This window comes from Choloepus didactylus, chromosome 1 (genome assembly GCF_015220235.1).
Source record: "Choloepus didactylus isolate mChoDid1 chromosome 1, mChoDid1.pri, whole genome shotgun sequence".
In the NCBI taxonomy this organism is placed as follows: Eukaryota; Metazoa; Chordata; class Mammalia; order Pilosa; family Megalonychidae; genus Choloepus; species Choloepus didactylus.
Window position 1 is genome coordinate 209,554,240 of NC_051307.1, and position 14,365 is coordinate 209,568,604.

General features: G+C 39.3%; 1 protein-coding gene across 8 annotated transcripts in view; it reads right to left on the reverse strand.

Moving 5' to 3' along the window:
• Positions 1-14,365, reverse strand: part of ERC2 (ELKS/RAB6-interacting/CAST family member 2) — a 1,046,379-nt gene that overhangs the window by 698,674 nt on the left and 333,340 nt on the right. For all 8 annotated transcript variants that reach the window (XR_005210796.1, XR_005210797.1, XM_037798515.1 and 5 more), the window contains one exon: positions 4,338-4,412. Coding sequence is in view for 6 of the 8 variants with exons in the window: in XM_037798515.1 (XP_037654443.1) it covers positions 4,338-4,412 (75 nt within the window). In the remaining 2 variants the exon portion in view is untranslated. The remainder of the gene's footprint in view (positions 1-4,337; positions 4,413-14,365) is intronic.

Below are 14,365 nucleotides of genomic sequence, written 5' to 3' on the forward strand. Positions count from 1 at the left end.
GTGTGGATAACTGGTTAACCTGGGCCACTCATCACTTTCCAGAAGGGATCTCTGGAAGCATATAAACCTGCTTCTTATTAGAAAGAACAGATGAATATATACTATGCTAAAGATAGATATAGTCAGTTGGATACATTAAAAAACTAAATGTTATTGGGGGTGGAAGAGGGAGACGAAGAGATGTAGTCCTTTTCAAAATCCACCATTCAGAAGTGTTTGTTGAGGTTTTGTTATGGTAAAAGTTGCCAAGTGGTAACTCTTGTCTTCAGAATATTCCAGCACATCCTTTCCATGCCATGTGGAACTGAAAGGACTGAATTTGATCAAACCCCAAGATACCTACAAAGGGAAAAACTTAGACTAACTTCAGGTTAGCTCATTCCTTGAGTACAAGAGAAGACTTGTTTTTTCACTTTAATAATAAAAGATTAACCTGACCACTGGAATTCAGCACCTGAATACAACACCATATTCTTTCATCAGCAATACAACATAACTACACTTCAGCAATTCAAGTTCAATTCTGAATTGCTTGCTACTGTGACATTATGCCCTCTGCCTTCTTAATCCACTTTAGTTAATAGGTTTGCCACATCAAGTATATTTTCTGAAACTTTTACTAAAACCATTATGCCACTCATACATGTGTCCCATTTGATAAATTCCATTGAATTACAGTGCTAACAGAAAGTTTCTTTTCCTTGATGAATGAGAGACATTTAATTTATTAAGCAAATGAGAACTGGTTAACTCCATGCATTTTCTTTTCAACCAGGGCTATTAAATTTAGAGTGAAGTTTTATGTTCAGTCTTGGTAATTATTATTACTCTAGGTTTGGTTGAATTTTGCATTTTTTTAAAAACACAACCTTTTCCCTGTCCCTTCCTTCTGTGATTGTTGGAACTGCTGCAGCCATCTTGCTCAGAGAGGCAGAATGAGACTATTTGAAAATACAGCTCACAGGGAGGAAGATAAAAGACTGAATGGGAGAAAATGGGATCTGGTAACATCATATGAGACCCTGAATCAAGCTGTGCCTGAAGCAATACCCCTGTTTTATTAAAGTGAGTCAATAAATTTCCTTTGACTTCAGCCATTTTGAATTAGATTTTCATTCACTTAGATCTAACTAACAAAAAAAATTTGAGATCACTGACAAGTACTGTCATTACTATAATTCATTTTCTTTAAAAAAAAATAAAAAAGTAAAACCTAGGTACAGCTTTATGAACGAACCTAAGAAAGAGAAACTTATGGATGTCATGTTTATGTCAAATTTAGAATAAAAGTAGGTTACAAATACATTCTTTCAAAAGAATTAACATTAAAGAGAAGAGAAGAGAAGACTTTTAACTGCCATTTTTATTGTCAGTTCTCCGTAACAGCTGACAAAAAGGTAGCCTAGTAAAGAATTTTTAGACACAAAAGCATGAAAAGCAGGAGAACTGCAAAATCTACAAGAAAACTAATTTTTCCAAAAACACACACAATGCTTTAAGTGCAAACTTGGAACATACCTGCCAGAACAGATTGGGATCAAAATTAAAACTTGGCGCTTCCTGAAAGAAGATAAACCACAAATAATTTTATTCACGTCACTTCTTTTCCTTTTCATTCAGGTGACTTTAGTCACCCAGCTCAACCAGCTGACAGTAGATGTGATTTATGGAAGAGATTTGCCCCCAGCTTTGATGCATGTAAATGGCCCTCCCCAACAATCACCCCACAGAGACATAGTTTTACAACTCTCAAAGTCCAGAGGGGTACATAGAGGGCTACTAGAACTACTGGACTGTGGTTCTAAATAGTGCTTGAATTTTGGCAAGATTTCACAGACTTTCACAGCAAACACCTTTCTCCGGTTGATGCCGAGTATGGGGGGAAGGAGGATGGAGCTAGGGGGTAAGAAGTTCACCCTGTTTCTCTAAGAAGCAACCAGCAGGTAGGGGTAACTTCTAAGTCCTTAGTTCATGTTATCTCCATGAAATTAACTTTCCCTGAAGTTAAAAGGAAAGATCCTTCTAACTTTAAATTTTGTTAAGGCTTTAGCTGACACTGATATTTACCCAAAGATGTTTGAGTTAAAACCCAAAGGTGTCTCAAGTTCTACTCACCAGGCTTAAAGTTCAGTTCTGTTTGGTAGTCAACCGCAATACTTATAAAATATGGTTATTACACAGAGTGTAATGTAGGAAACCGGATGAGATCACAGCCTCAATCACAAAAGCACACTAGATCGTGGAGATGACCCTCTACCAGCTGCCTCCATAACTCAATTTAGGGACGTTGAGTATAGATGCTAATGGGACACAGACTTCTCCACTGACAAAACAGAAGGCAGTGCTTTTATAAATTAACAGAAAATGAAGAAAGAACAACTCCAGACTCAGTTCCCTGACAAATATATTGATCTTCATTTGTCCTAAAAATAGGTTTTTATGGCTATAAATCAACAGTATTGTACTACTGATAGGCATCCGTAAAAGATAATATATTGACTTGAATTTGCCCTAAAAAGTCATGTTTTTATGCCTTCCCATATGGATAGCTTAAATGAACGTTTTTATTTACTAATTTCTTTCATTTTGTAATAAAACATATGATGGTAAAGTACCAATTGTCTTCATATGGAGATTTTTTACTAAAAAAATAGCTACAGCACTAGGAGAAAGAAGTTTCTCTCAGTTTCTACAAAGATTTCTTTAATTCATTATTTCTTTTTTAAAAATGACAATTTTGAAATACTTCGTATATGCATCTTGTTCTCCATTACTATTTGTGCTTGGGTAGGTAGTGGGGAAGGGGGTGGAAAGAGAATTGAATTTTAAAAAATCAAGTCTTTTGTGTCCTCTCTCTTTCCCTTCCTACCACCTCTGTTCTCTCTCTGTCTCTGTCACTGTCTCTCTCTCTGTCTCTGTCCCTCTTTCTCTGTCTCTCTCTGTCTCTCTGTCCCTTTCAGGTTTGGTCTCCAAGACGAAGTGAGAACAATATCTCAGTAATGAACTACTGTCCCCTCAAGTGTAGAATTTTAAGTTTCATTTAAAATAAACTAAAATTACACAAATGCAAGACAATTGATGAACCAGGATTAATAATTCTTTCAATCACATTGGCATTTGGCCCATAAAGATATTTTTCAAAGAAAATTACTGAAAATTCATTATGAATGCTTTGACTCACATAACGTTATTTAGGGGACATACGGTTTTAAAGCAAATGTTCTACATTATTTCCACAAAAATCTACTTGGTCGAAGACAATGTTACTGACTAGAAAAAACATTCCCTAGTCAGAACTGTACATGCCAAGAATGCAATAGCTTGTATTAGCTTCTTTTTTCCCCAGAACTTGGGAAATTTTTGGCAGACAATTCAAAATCATGTGCTGCAAGAGAGACAGAAAAACCATTATCCTATCCACAAGCCTCAGAATCTATTGTAGGTCAGCGGTGACCAGCAAAGTTTCTGAGTGTTAACCTGCAAATGTGGAATTTCCAGATTGCAAACACCTTCACTATGAAATCAAAACCTTTTACCTTAATGGAACAGTATAATCAAGAATCATTTACTCTTAAGAAAAATGCTTTTTAATTTGCTTCCTTCTGTTCAAAACTGGAAGTTGAAAGATTTCAAATTTCTAGATACTGACAAAGCCATTGAATTTCATTTATATCTGTTTCTTAATCATAGATATAAAGGTTGGCCATCATCATTTACTTCATTATGCTTTAATTGCTCTTAATCCACCCAGGAGGTATCTTTGTATTCTTCCTAAATACTGTATCTCTATGCTTTCACAGCTAAATAGGACACATTGTAAGTATTGAATAAATTATTATTACTTCCAGACTTGGTTAGAAGAAAATACTGGAGTCAGGAGAAATTATTATTCCTTGAAAAATAAACTCTGCTGATAGCATAATTTTAAATATTTAATGACTCTATTAAAACTACTTCCCTTTACCAAAGCCTAGTTTCTCAAATGTGTCTTTTCATAGTAATGTAAATGAGGAAAATTATTCCAGCTTTAGAAATCCACTTTTAAAACACAAGCAAAACCTTCCTTAGGGTTAAAGGCATTGGCCATGCTCTGGAAATTAACCCAGCCCCTTTCAGTCAAGGAATCCTTGAACCCTTATTCTTTTACCCAGAAAAAGGCATCCTAAAGGCCAATAAGTTAAATACACCCAAGAAGGCAAAAATACCCAGAACAAAAGCCCCCACCAGGGTGCCTCGGGGGGGAAAAAAAAGCACAAGGTTCATTTCACATGTTTACCATCAAGTTAGAGCAAACTCCAGAGGCACAACTGTTTCTGACAAATGTGCAAAGCTCCTACCTTCATTTCAATGACAGTCTGGAGAGCCTTCGTCTTGGCTGGCTCCGGCTGAAGTTGGCTTCTTCGGTGCAATTCCTGGGGAGGAACACGATAGAAATAAGCCTGACGGTTCATCCTTCCTTTACACCATGACCCTTACACAGGTACCACACAGCCCACCAGGTCGAGGTTCCCTGTGCACAGACATAAACAAGCCACAGGTGCCTCTTCCCCCACACTCTTTAGCATCCCTCCTGCCTGGAGCCTGTGTTCTGGTGAAAAGCTCCTGGCACATGCGCTATTTCTGAAACTTCCATCAATAATTAATGTCAACTGTGACAAAGCCAGCAAGTAATCATATTCCAAATACTGTTCAACACTGGGGCTGATGCCCAGCAATCAAGTGATAATTTACTAAATTACATTTCTCTATGCTCCCAATGCAAACACAGCAAGGAAACAGAGGAAAGAAAATGACTAATGGGGCTGCAAATCCGCTGGAGGCGTGGCATTTTGCTACTGAGGTAGGTTTGAAATGAGCAATTTAAAACATTTCCAATACAACTGTGTCACTTTTAGGGGTAAATTGATTTGATGAAACCCTGTGAATCTCTTGCTTTCTAATTTACAGTTTCAATCCTTGTTGAAAATCACATCTGTGGGTGATATGTTTATGTACTTATGACGCCAAGAAATTAAAATTGGCATTAATATCAACCGTGCTAGAGGAGAGAGAAAAATGGTTAAAGCCAGATGTGGTCCCAAGAACTCCTAAAATATGCCAAACATTTAAGTAAAAAGCAAACAACAATTATAATTTTAAGCCTGAAGGTTCAGTTTCTGTATGCCTCCTCTCAAAACAACAGGTCTGGCAAGACTCTAAAAGTTGTCTTGGCAGGAGAGGAGTGATAAAGATTAGGTGTGTTCAGTTCATGGTTTGATATTCATAGTAATTATACCAGTTTTAAGAAAGTAGCCAATGACAGGATAAGCAACACATGTCCATGCTCCTGGTACTGGGCACCTGTGGAGTAATTCCCTTGAGACTTAATTCTGCCTCAAGAAAAATCAATTTCGAGTCAATGTGGAGTAGTTCTAGACCTTTACTATTCCATCAGACCACAGACATTTAAATGGAAGAATGACAAAAACAACAAAAGACTTGTGGGAGGTGGGAAGAGGATCAACATAATTTCCAACTTTTTCCATGTAAGAATACATAAAAATAACTCTACCTCCACTACTGCCATCTACCATAATTGTCATTTCATAAAGTAGGATATACTGATGTAAAAAAACTTCAGAAGAACGGAATCCCACAACAAAAGACAGTCCTTTCTAGAAAAAGAAAGCAGACGGCCTTTCACCCACATGCATTTCATTGTTCTTATTTGCCAGAGGACCAAGAACACTGGATCACCGACCATGGCCCCCCCTCGTGAGCTGTGAAGGTGACGAGCACTGCAGCACTAGGGAAGCATGCTGCAACTCTGGGCTGGGGCTGGGGGCACGCAGGGGTCTCCATGCATATCTTCTCCTCAGAGTCATCACTGGCACAAGTCGGCAAACTTGCATGAAACCAATTCTCAACTTGCAGCTACAGAAGTGTGCTTCCTAACTACTCAAAATACTCTCATGTGTTAGGCCACTCTTTTCCCTAACAAATCCCTATAAGGGATGGAGTCAAGGGTTAACTGAAGCTATTTTATGAATAAAGAAACAGAAAGAGATCCTGTGCCCTTTTGGAAATCCTGGATTGCAATGAGTCGTCTTCAGGCTCCAGAACCAACCTCTCATCAAAGAGAAACAGCCTTCAAAAGCAGCTGTTGTTTATTGAGCATCTACAATGTACTCAGCACTTACTTTTTCTCTTTCAAGCCTCAACACTAACTTCTGAGGAAGAACACCTGTGGGGCGCCAGTAACCATTTAACAACCAGCACCCACCACAGCCAACAATCTACTTAAGCGGTGCCACTGAATGCAGAGTTGGGAAAGGATGTACAATAGCACCCCATTGGATAATATTTCCCTATACAAACACAATAGATGTAAATAACCTCAAGAACATAGATACTAGTAAAATGTAACAAAAAAATTAGGATGTATTAAGTTTTGTATATAATTTACTTAAATTGTGAGTTTGTATATTAATTTGTAACATTAGTTTTTACCCCGTTTCCCAAGTTTGGCTTTCATGGGCAGTACAATCCAGCTAATCAAGCAAACCACTGGAAGAATTCCAGAAGGACTTCAACCTCCACAAAAAAGGCTACTTAGCCCTCAGCAGTGTAAGCACATTACTTTCAGGATCGTTGGAGTTCACTGGACTAATAAAGTCTCATTTTATAGATGAGAAAACAAGAAGTAAGTAACAGTTGCACTGTGATAAACAGTAGAAGAAATACATTTTCAAAGGTCACCAATTCTGATACCAGGGAACATAAGAACCTTAAAAAAATCTTGAGAATGAAATTCAAGATAATTTCATGCCATAGCCTATCCCAATTCAAGAATAAAACCATAAGGCATTTTGAGGAGAGAGGTTAAGCTTGTGTAAAACAAATAAAAATAATCAAGAAATAGCTAAGCAACACAATGAAAATAGAAACCATAGGGTAAAGTCATATGCTGTTGTAATTTCTGCCAAACAGGAAAACATTTTTAAGGGCAAACATGCAATACACAAAGCTAAACTTGTAACAAAAAGTTTTACAAAAATGGAAACAGTTCTCTTTGCTATAATTATACAAGTTCTTTTGTAATATAAACCAGCTTAAAATCCAGATTGGTTGGGCCCTTACCCTGTGTGTACTTCTTAAAAAAAAATAAAATAAAATCTCCAATTACTCGAGAACCGTAATTTTCATATCAAACTACACTATTTTTCAATCCTGACTGCAGAGTTTCTGGAGATCACCTTAACGCCTTGGCAAAGTTAGGTAACTGAGGGCTGTGCTCTGCATCCAGACTATGCAGACGGTCTGAAAGGCCCAACTCAGACAGTTCACCCTTCTCTGAGATTTAGGATGCTGAAAATGCCCGCTACAACTGTGGCAGAGATGACCGATGGCCCCTGTGCACCTCTTTCAGAGTGTAGGGGTGTTGCTGGAGAGGACACCCACCAACACCCTTAGAACTGCATGGGGCCATTTGACCTATTTCTGGCCAGCAGAATGTGGGTAAAGAGGAATTCTCCCGGGCCAGTCCCATAATAATCTCCTACCCAGTCCTAATTCTCCCCCTTTTCCTACCAGCTGGCTGCAAGTATGGGATCCCAGGACCCAAGAAGATGGCAGAGCCCAAAATAAAAGGAGGCTGGGTTCCTGAAATACCATGTGAAAAGTCTTGGACACCTACATAGGATGGTGGCTTAAATAAGAAGTGAACTTCTATTAAGTTAAGTCTCTGAGGTTTCAGAGCTTTGGGCAGACATCTTAGCTCTCTCCACCTTAACTATTTGGTTTCAAGGAAAAATAATACTCACCTAATTAGCCCTGAACTGTCTGATGCTTTTGTATTCCCAAAGGGATTTTAAAGTGTGATTGCACACCAATTGTTTGTCCTAAGCAGACAGTAGTTGAGTGGGTTGCAGGGTGCTCCAGCTAATTCTACCCATCCAAGAGTCACACCCATGATGCACCAATCTTAAAGAACCAAAGAACTTCCCCAGGAGCATCTGGTGTTCCCTCATATAGGTATGGGGATGTATAAAACTTACTCTTGTACAGTATTACATCATCAACAATAGGGTACTTAAACTTTCCTGGGTCATAGATCTCAGTGAGAATCAGATGGAAGGTATGGATTCTCTCCAGAAATGGGCACAAAAGCATACACAAACAAGATGGTGTGCACCATTTCAGTTGGTTCAGAGTCCAGCATTGCAGCCCAGAAATTAAGTCTTCCAGCCAGACTTCTGACTAAAAGCCACTTGTTGAGAGGCAAGAGTTTACCACGAGTCATGAGTCCCAGACTGAGGTCTTGGGTGCGATCCCTCCCCACTTTTATACAGAAAAATGAGCTTTATGAGTGGTTCCAACTCCAAGAACATCCAGATTTTAATAGGGAACTGGCTCTGAAATACTCATCTCTGACTGGTATTTCTGGCCACCTCCTTTCTCAGGGTTTAAAGTAGAAGAAAAATAAAAGCAGGAACAGGCATAATCACAAAATTTGATATCTCACTGTGACACTGATCTCCAGGTTATATATTTTCCTATAATTTCACAGACAGGTTTGCCTTAGTTGGTCTAAGACTGTCAGCTACTCCAGATGATAAATATAGAAATGTACCAAGAACCTAGATCAGGCACGAAATCTCAAGTGTCTCATTGGTAAGACATTTCTTTTAGTTAATGAGAATCTAAAGGCTAGTGAATTTATCTGGATAGATACAAGTTTCCAAGATGAGTCTTGCAGAATAATGTTCACACACATATGCATGTACACACACCATATACTTTTTTCAGTAGACAAAAAAAGCTCAAGACTTAACTTCTTTCCCAAAGATAATTGCTACTTTAATCTAGCCTTTCCCCCTTTACTGTTCTTGTTAACTGTTACTATGTAAGAAAGCCATCCCAAATTTAGCAGTGTCAAACAGCCACCATTTTATTACGCTCATGAATCATGAGTCAGGAATTCAGACAGGTGACAATGGGGATGGCCTGTCTCTACAGCAGGATGGCCAAGGACTGGAACATCTTGGGCTTGTGGATCCATTTCCAAAATGACTTCTTCCCTTATACATCAGGTGCCTTGGCTGGGGTGACTTGAAGGCTTTGCGTAGCTGGAATTGTCGACCTAAGGACCTATATAAGGCCTTTCCATGTGTTTTGGGCTTCCAAACAGCACGGCAGACTCAGGGTAGTTCAACCCCATACATTTTAGCTTAAGAGTTCCAGCGAATAAAGCAGAGACCTTAGAACTCCGATAGCATCACCTCTGCCGGGCTGTGTTGGTTAAAGCAGTCACAAGCCTGTTAAGACTCCAAGGAGCATTCCCAAAGTATCTGAAGCTGTGTTTTAAAGTTGCCACTCTTATGGACCAAAACCAAAAGAATTAAAACAGGAAAGTAACATTTTAATATCAAATATCAGCTCACATCAGTTTTGAGATCTGGCAGATTCATACATTCAAATAATAATTTAATACAGGGAAACACCAGTGAACTGAACAAATATCCCAGCCCTTGTGGGGTTTTTATTCTAGATTCCAAAAGGCACAATAATTTTAAAAGGATACTGAACCATTTTGTCGTAAGTACAATGAAGAAGAATAAGTCAGTAAGGTAGACAGGGTATGGTGGGAAGGGATGATCAATTACAATTTTAAATAGGGTAGTCAGGGTAGGCATTAGGAAAGGTGATATTTGAACAAAGATCTGAAGGTAATAAGGGAACAGATTGTACAGACATTCTGACCAGAGAGAACAGCAAATGCTAAGTGCCTGGTTGGAGTGGAATAAGGAATGGGGAAAGTAGGAGGTCAGAGAAGTGCAGGGTTGGTGGATATAGAACAATAAGTCCTATGCTGGGAGTCCATTTTTTGGGATGCTGGTTTAATCTGAGCAAAATGAGAAGACACTGGAAGGGTTTAAGTTAAGATAAACCATGATCTGATGCACGTTCTGAAATGATTACATCAGCTGCTATACTAAAATTGGCTTGGAGGGGAAAAGGCAGAATCAGAAGAATTAGATACAGTCAATTGGAATGACCCTGGCAAGGGAAGGCAGAGCCTTGGACCAGTGTGGCAGAGTGGAGGCCCTGAGGAGGGGTTGAGTCTGGATGTGTTCTGAAGGAGAGACTGACTTGATAGCTTGCCTAGGGACTTAGAGAACCATAAAAGTCAAGGATAGCTGCAAAGCTTTTAGCCTGAAAAACAGGAAAAATGGAGGTGGATTACCAAAATAGAGAAGATTGAGGAAGACAGGTTGGGGGAGACTAGATTCAAGACTTTGGTTTTGCTAGACATTCAAGTGAAGATGTTACAAGGGTGATTGAATAGATGAGAGATTTGAGGAGAGAAGAGCTATACTTACTAATTTGGGATCAGTGAATAGAAAGCATTTAAAGCCATCAGCCTAGATGAGATCAGCTAGGGACTAAGCACAGGAGGAGAGATGAGAGGCCTAAGCCTGGGGCACTCCAATATTGAGGGATCTGGGACATAAAGAAGAATTAGCAAAGGAGACTGAAAAGGAACAGTTAGTGAAGCAGGAGGAGAAGAGGAATATAGCATCCTGGAAACCAAGTGAAGAAAGTGTGTCCAGGATGGGGGAATGACCACCATGTCATTTGCTGCTGAGAGATCAATGGGATGAGGCCAGATAACTGACCACTGTACTCAGCAACATGAAAGTCATGACCTCGACTAGAGCAGCGTTGGTGGACGTGTGGGTGAAAGTCTGACTGGAATGGACTGAGGGGGAGGGTATAAGAGCAGAGAAGAGCCTTAGACTATAATTTTTCATGGCGTGCTAATTATCTGATCATTTCCTTTATCAAATTACTCTGTTTTTAGAGATCTTTACATTCTTAAACTCATAATACTTCTTTCTGAAACACATTAGTGCTGCTTGCAATAATCCTCCAAACTTTTATTCACTTTTGCCTACGAGGGGGTCAATAAACTATGCAGCCTGCAGACCAAATTCAGACTACCACCTGGTTTTGTAAATAAATTTTTATTGGAAGACTAGCATGCCCATTCATTTACATATTGGCTATAGTTGCTGTCATGCTACAGTAGCAGAGTTGAGTAGTTGTGAAAGAGACCATATAGCCCCACAAAGTTGAAAATACCTGCTATCTGGCCTTTTATAGAAAATGTTTGTCAACCCTGGTCTACATTGTCCCCATTATTCAGCCTAGTGATGTCAGGAAAACATCAACTCCTCATGTGGTAGTTTAAAATATGTCCAAATTATCTGACACTTGCTTTATAAGGTGAAGCCTTATCTTCCCTTTGCGGAGTAGCCTTAGAAACTCACTTCTAACAGAGAATATGACGGAAGTGACACGTATGACTTCTGAGACCGAGTCATAGAAAACGTTGTAGCTTCCCTCTTGTTTGCTCTGTTGCATCACAGGCCGTGGGGGAAGCCAGCTGGTATGTCATGAGAACACTCACGCTGTCTTGTGGAGAGGCCCACATGGCAGGAAACGAGGCCTCCTACCAACAGCCACGGGGATGAACCATCATGGGAGTGGCTCCGTCTTGGGCCCCAGCAAGCCTTCTAAGACTGCAGCCTTGCCCAGCCGCTCAACTGCAACTTCATGGGAGACTCTGAGCCAGAAGTATTCAGCTAAGTAGCTCCCAAATTCCTGACCCACAGAATCTGTGAGATGGTAAATGTTTGTTGTTTTCAGCTCCTAAGTGTTTGGAGCGATTAATTACACAGCCATAGGTTATAAATATACCTCAGGAAGACCTTTAGCTGACCTTGAGATTAGTCCACATCCTGTCCTCTCTTATATATGTTATAGCATCGTGCCCCTTTGCTTCATATTATTGGATATGATTGCAGTAAATATTACAAACAAAATATAAGTTTGTAAATATTAACTTGTTCAGTCCTCCAATAATCCATGAGGTATGTACTATTACTTTCATCATTTTTCACCCAAGGAAAAGGAAGCATGGAGAAGTTAGTAAACTGCCCCAGAAAACCTAATGAATTGAAGAGCTGGGATTTATCCCCAGGCAGCCTGGCTTCAGGGTCTCTGCTCCTCAACACCTTGCTATACTGCCAATTTTCACCGCTTGGCTTTGATTTAATATTTGAAGTTAACACCTGTATCCCCAAGGGCTTCTTCCACTGATTTCTCCTTTAAATCAGTCTTCTATTTCCCACTCTCTTCTTTAGTATTTGAAAATTTAAAGAAAGTTCTCAGAATAACAGTTGCCTGATACTGATATCCACATTAGATATTAAAACTTAAAGAGCAAACACAGTTAGGCATACAAGAAGTGGGAGAGGAAGCAATTAATTTGTAATATTAACACCCTTCTCAATTTTTCACAGATCAAGCATTCAAAAATAATAACCTAAACGATTAAAGAATGTAACCAGGAAGGCCGAATTAATAGATAATTAGCCTGAACTTTGGCTCTCTAGACCTCCCCTTCAAGACTCCATGGATTATTTAAACAGATTGATCACACACCAGGCCTCCAAGAAAAACTTCAAATGGATTCCAAAAAGCAGAAATGATATAGGCCACATTCTTTGTCCACACATAATAAAATAAGAAACTAATAACAGAAGTTAAAAATAAAACCTCACTGTTTGGGAAATAAAGCTCACAGAGTCTTAAAATTCACCCTCTAGAGTCAAACACATCCTGTCTGTTCCACCTACTAGAGATGCAAACTCAGCAAGTGACTGAATCTTCTCTGATCCTCAGTGTTTTCCTCTTTACGACAGATAACACCACGGTTCATGAAGTTGAAATGAAATAAGTATGTGAAGCGCTGGGCCAGGTTGGCACAAGGTACACACTCAGTAATTGGAATATATCCTTATTACCATGGTTGCTTTTGAATGGTTAGTGTTTCTGCAAACATATCAGAGAAGGCACCCTGGCATATTAGATTGCCTGCCCTGCGCATTTGTTTTGTGGTCAGATATTGGCTAACATTAATAATAATTCAATTCAAGAGATAGTAACTGAAGGCCCACTATGTGCCAGGTAAAAATAGACTCCCTGCCTGCATGGAGTTTCCATTCCTACTGTCTAGTGGGAGGAGATAAAGAATAAACAATAAACATAATAAATAAATAAATGATATAGTATGTTAGAAAATGTTAATAAATATAATAAGTAAATGATATAGTATTTCAGAAAATGTTAAGAGGCCATGGACAAAAATAGAGCCTACTGGGCTTTTTTTCCTCTTTTGGGATGGGAACATTACAGCAAAGACTCAAAAGCAACGACGGACTTGGTTCTGCAGCTACCTGGGAGAAGAGTGTTCCAGAGAGAGAACAGCCTCTGCAAAAGGCCTAGGGCAGAAGTGTTCTTACAGGGCTCCGGGAACAGCAAGTTGCCCAGTATGATTGGAGCAGAGCTAGTAATGGGGAGAATGGTAGGAGATGAGGTCCAAGAGATAAGGGGTGGGAGTAGAGCAGATTTTATAAAGGCCATATAGGTCCTTGTAAGGAACTTGGACTTGCACCAAAGACCTTCAGATTTTAGAGAAGATGGGAAAAGAGTTTCCATAGAAATACATATGATATGAACTTAACTGGTAAATTATTTTTTAGTTCCCACAAAAAAATGGATATTTGGGAATCTAAGACCATACCATCTGAATCTCTGTACTCATTTAGTTTGTTTTAATGCATAACTTACTGCTTTTACTATATCTACATTAAAGAGTTTCTGAGAGATTTAATCTTGGTCCTTTGAATGCTATGATCCTGGAGAACATAGAAATTTATAGAATTAGACGCCAGCTTCCTAACAAGGAGCTGGTCATACTAGCAATGTCTCGGGAGAAACAATGAAGTGTAGTTACTTAATTCATTATTTATTTAATATCTAGACATGCTAGACAATGCAGAGATGACAAAGATAACTGAAACACAATCCCTGGTCCCAAGGAGCTCGACTGTCTAGTGGCAGAGGGAGTGCATACCTAGACTTCAAGCCCACCAATTTTAAATTCAATAACAACAACAGCACCATTCACTGAATGATAACCATATGCCAAGCTCCACGCTTTCTATCTAGTCCCTGATTTGATCTGCACAGTATCCCTCTAGGTAGGAGTTAGCACCCACGTGAGAAAGCTGCAGATAGACTCAGAGAATTAAGGAGCATGCCCAAGATCACGCAGGTAGTATGACTTAGGAGCATGACCTAGGACTGTCTGGCTCCTAAACCTGCAGCCTTAATTATGAACATGACACCTCGTCTATATCCTCTATTTGTGGAAGCTTCGAGCTCTGCAACATCTAGAATTCTAACAGGGTAACTGGATCTGAAATGCTGAATTCTCCTTTGTTTCCCGGTCCTGCTGACATGACCCCACCAGTTC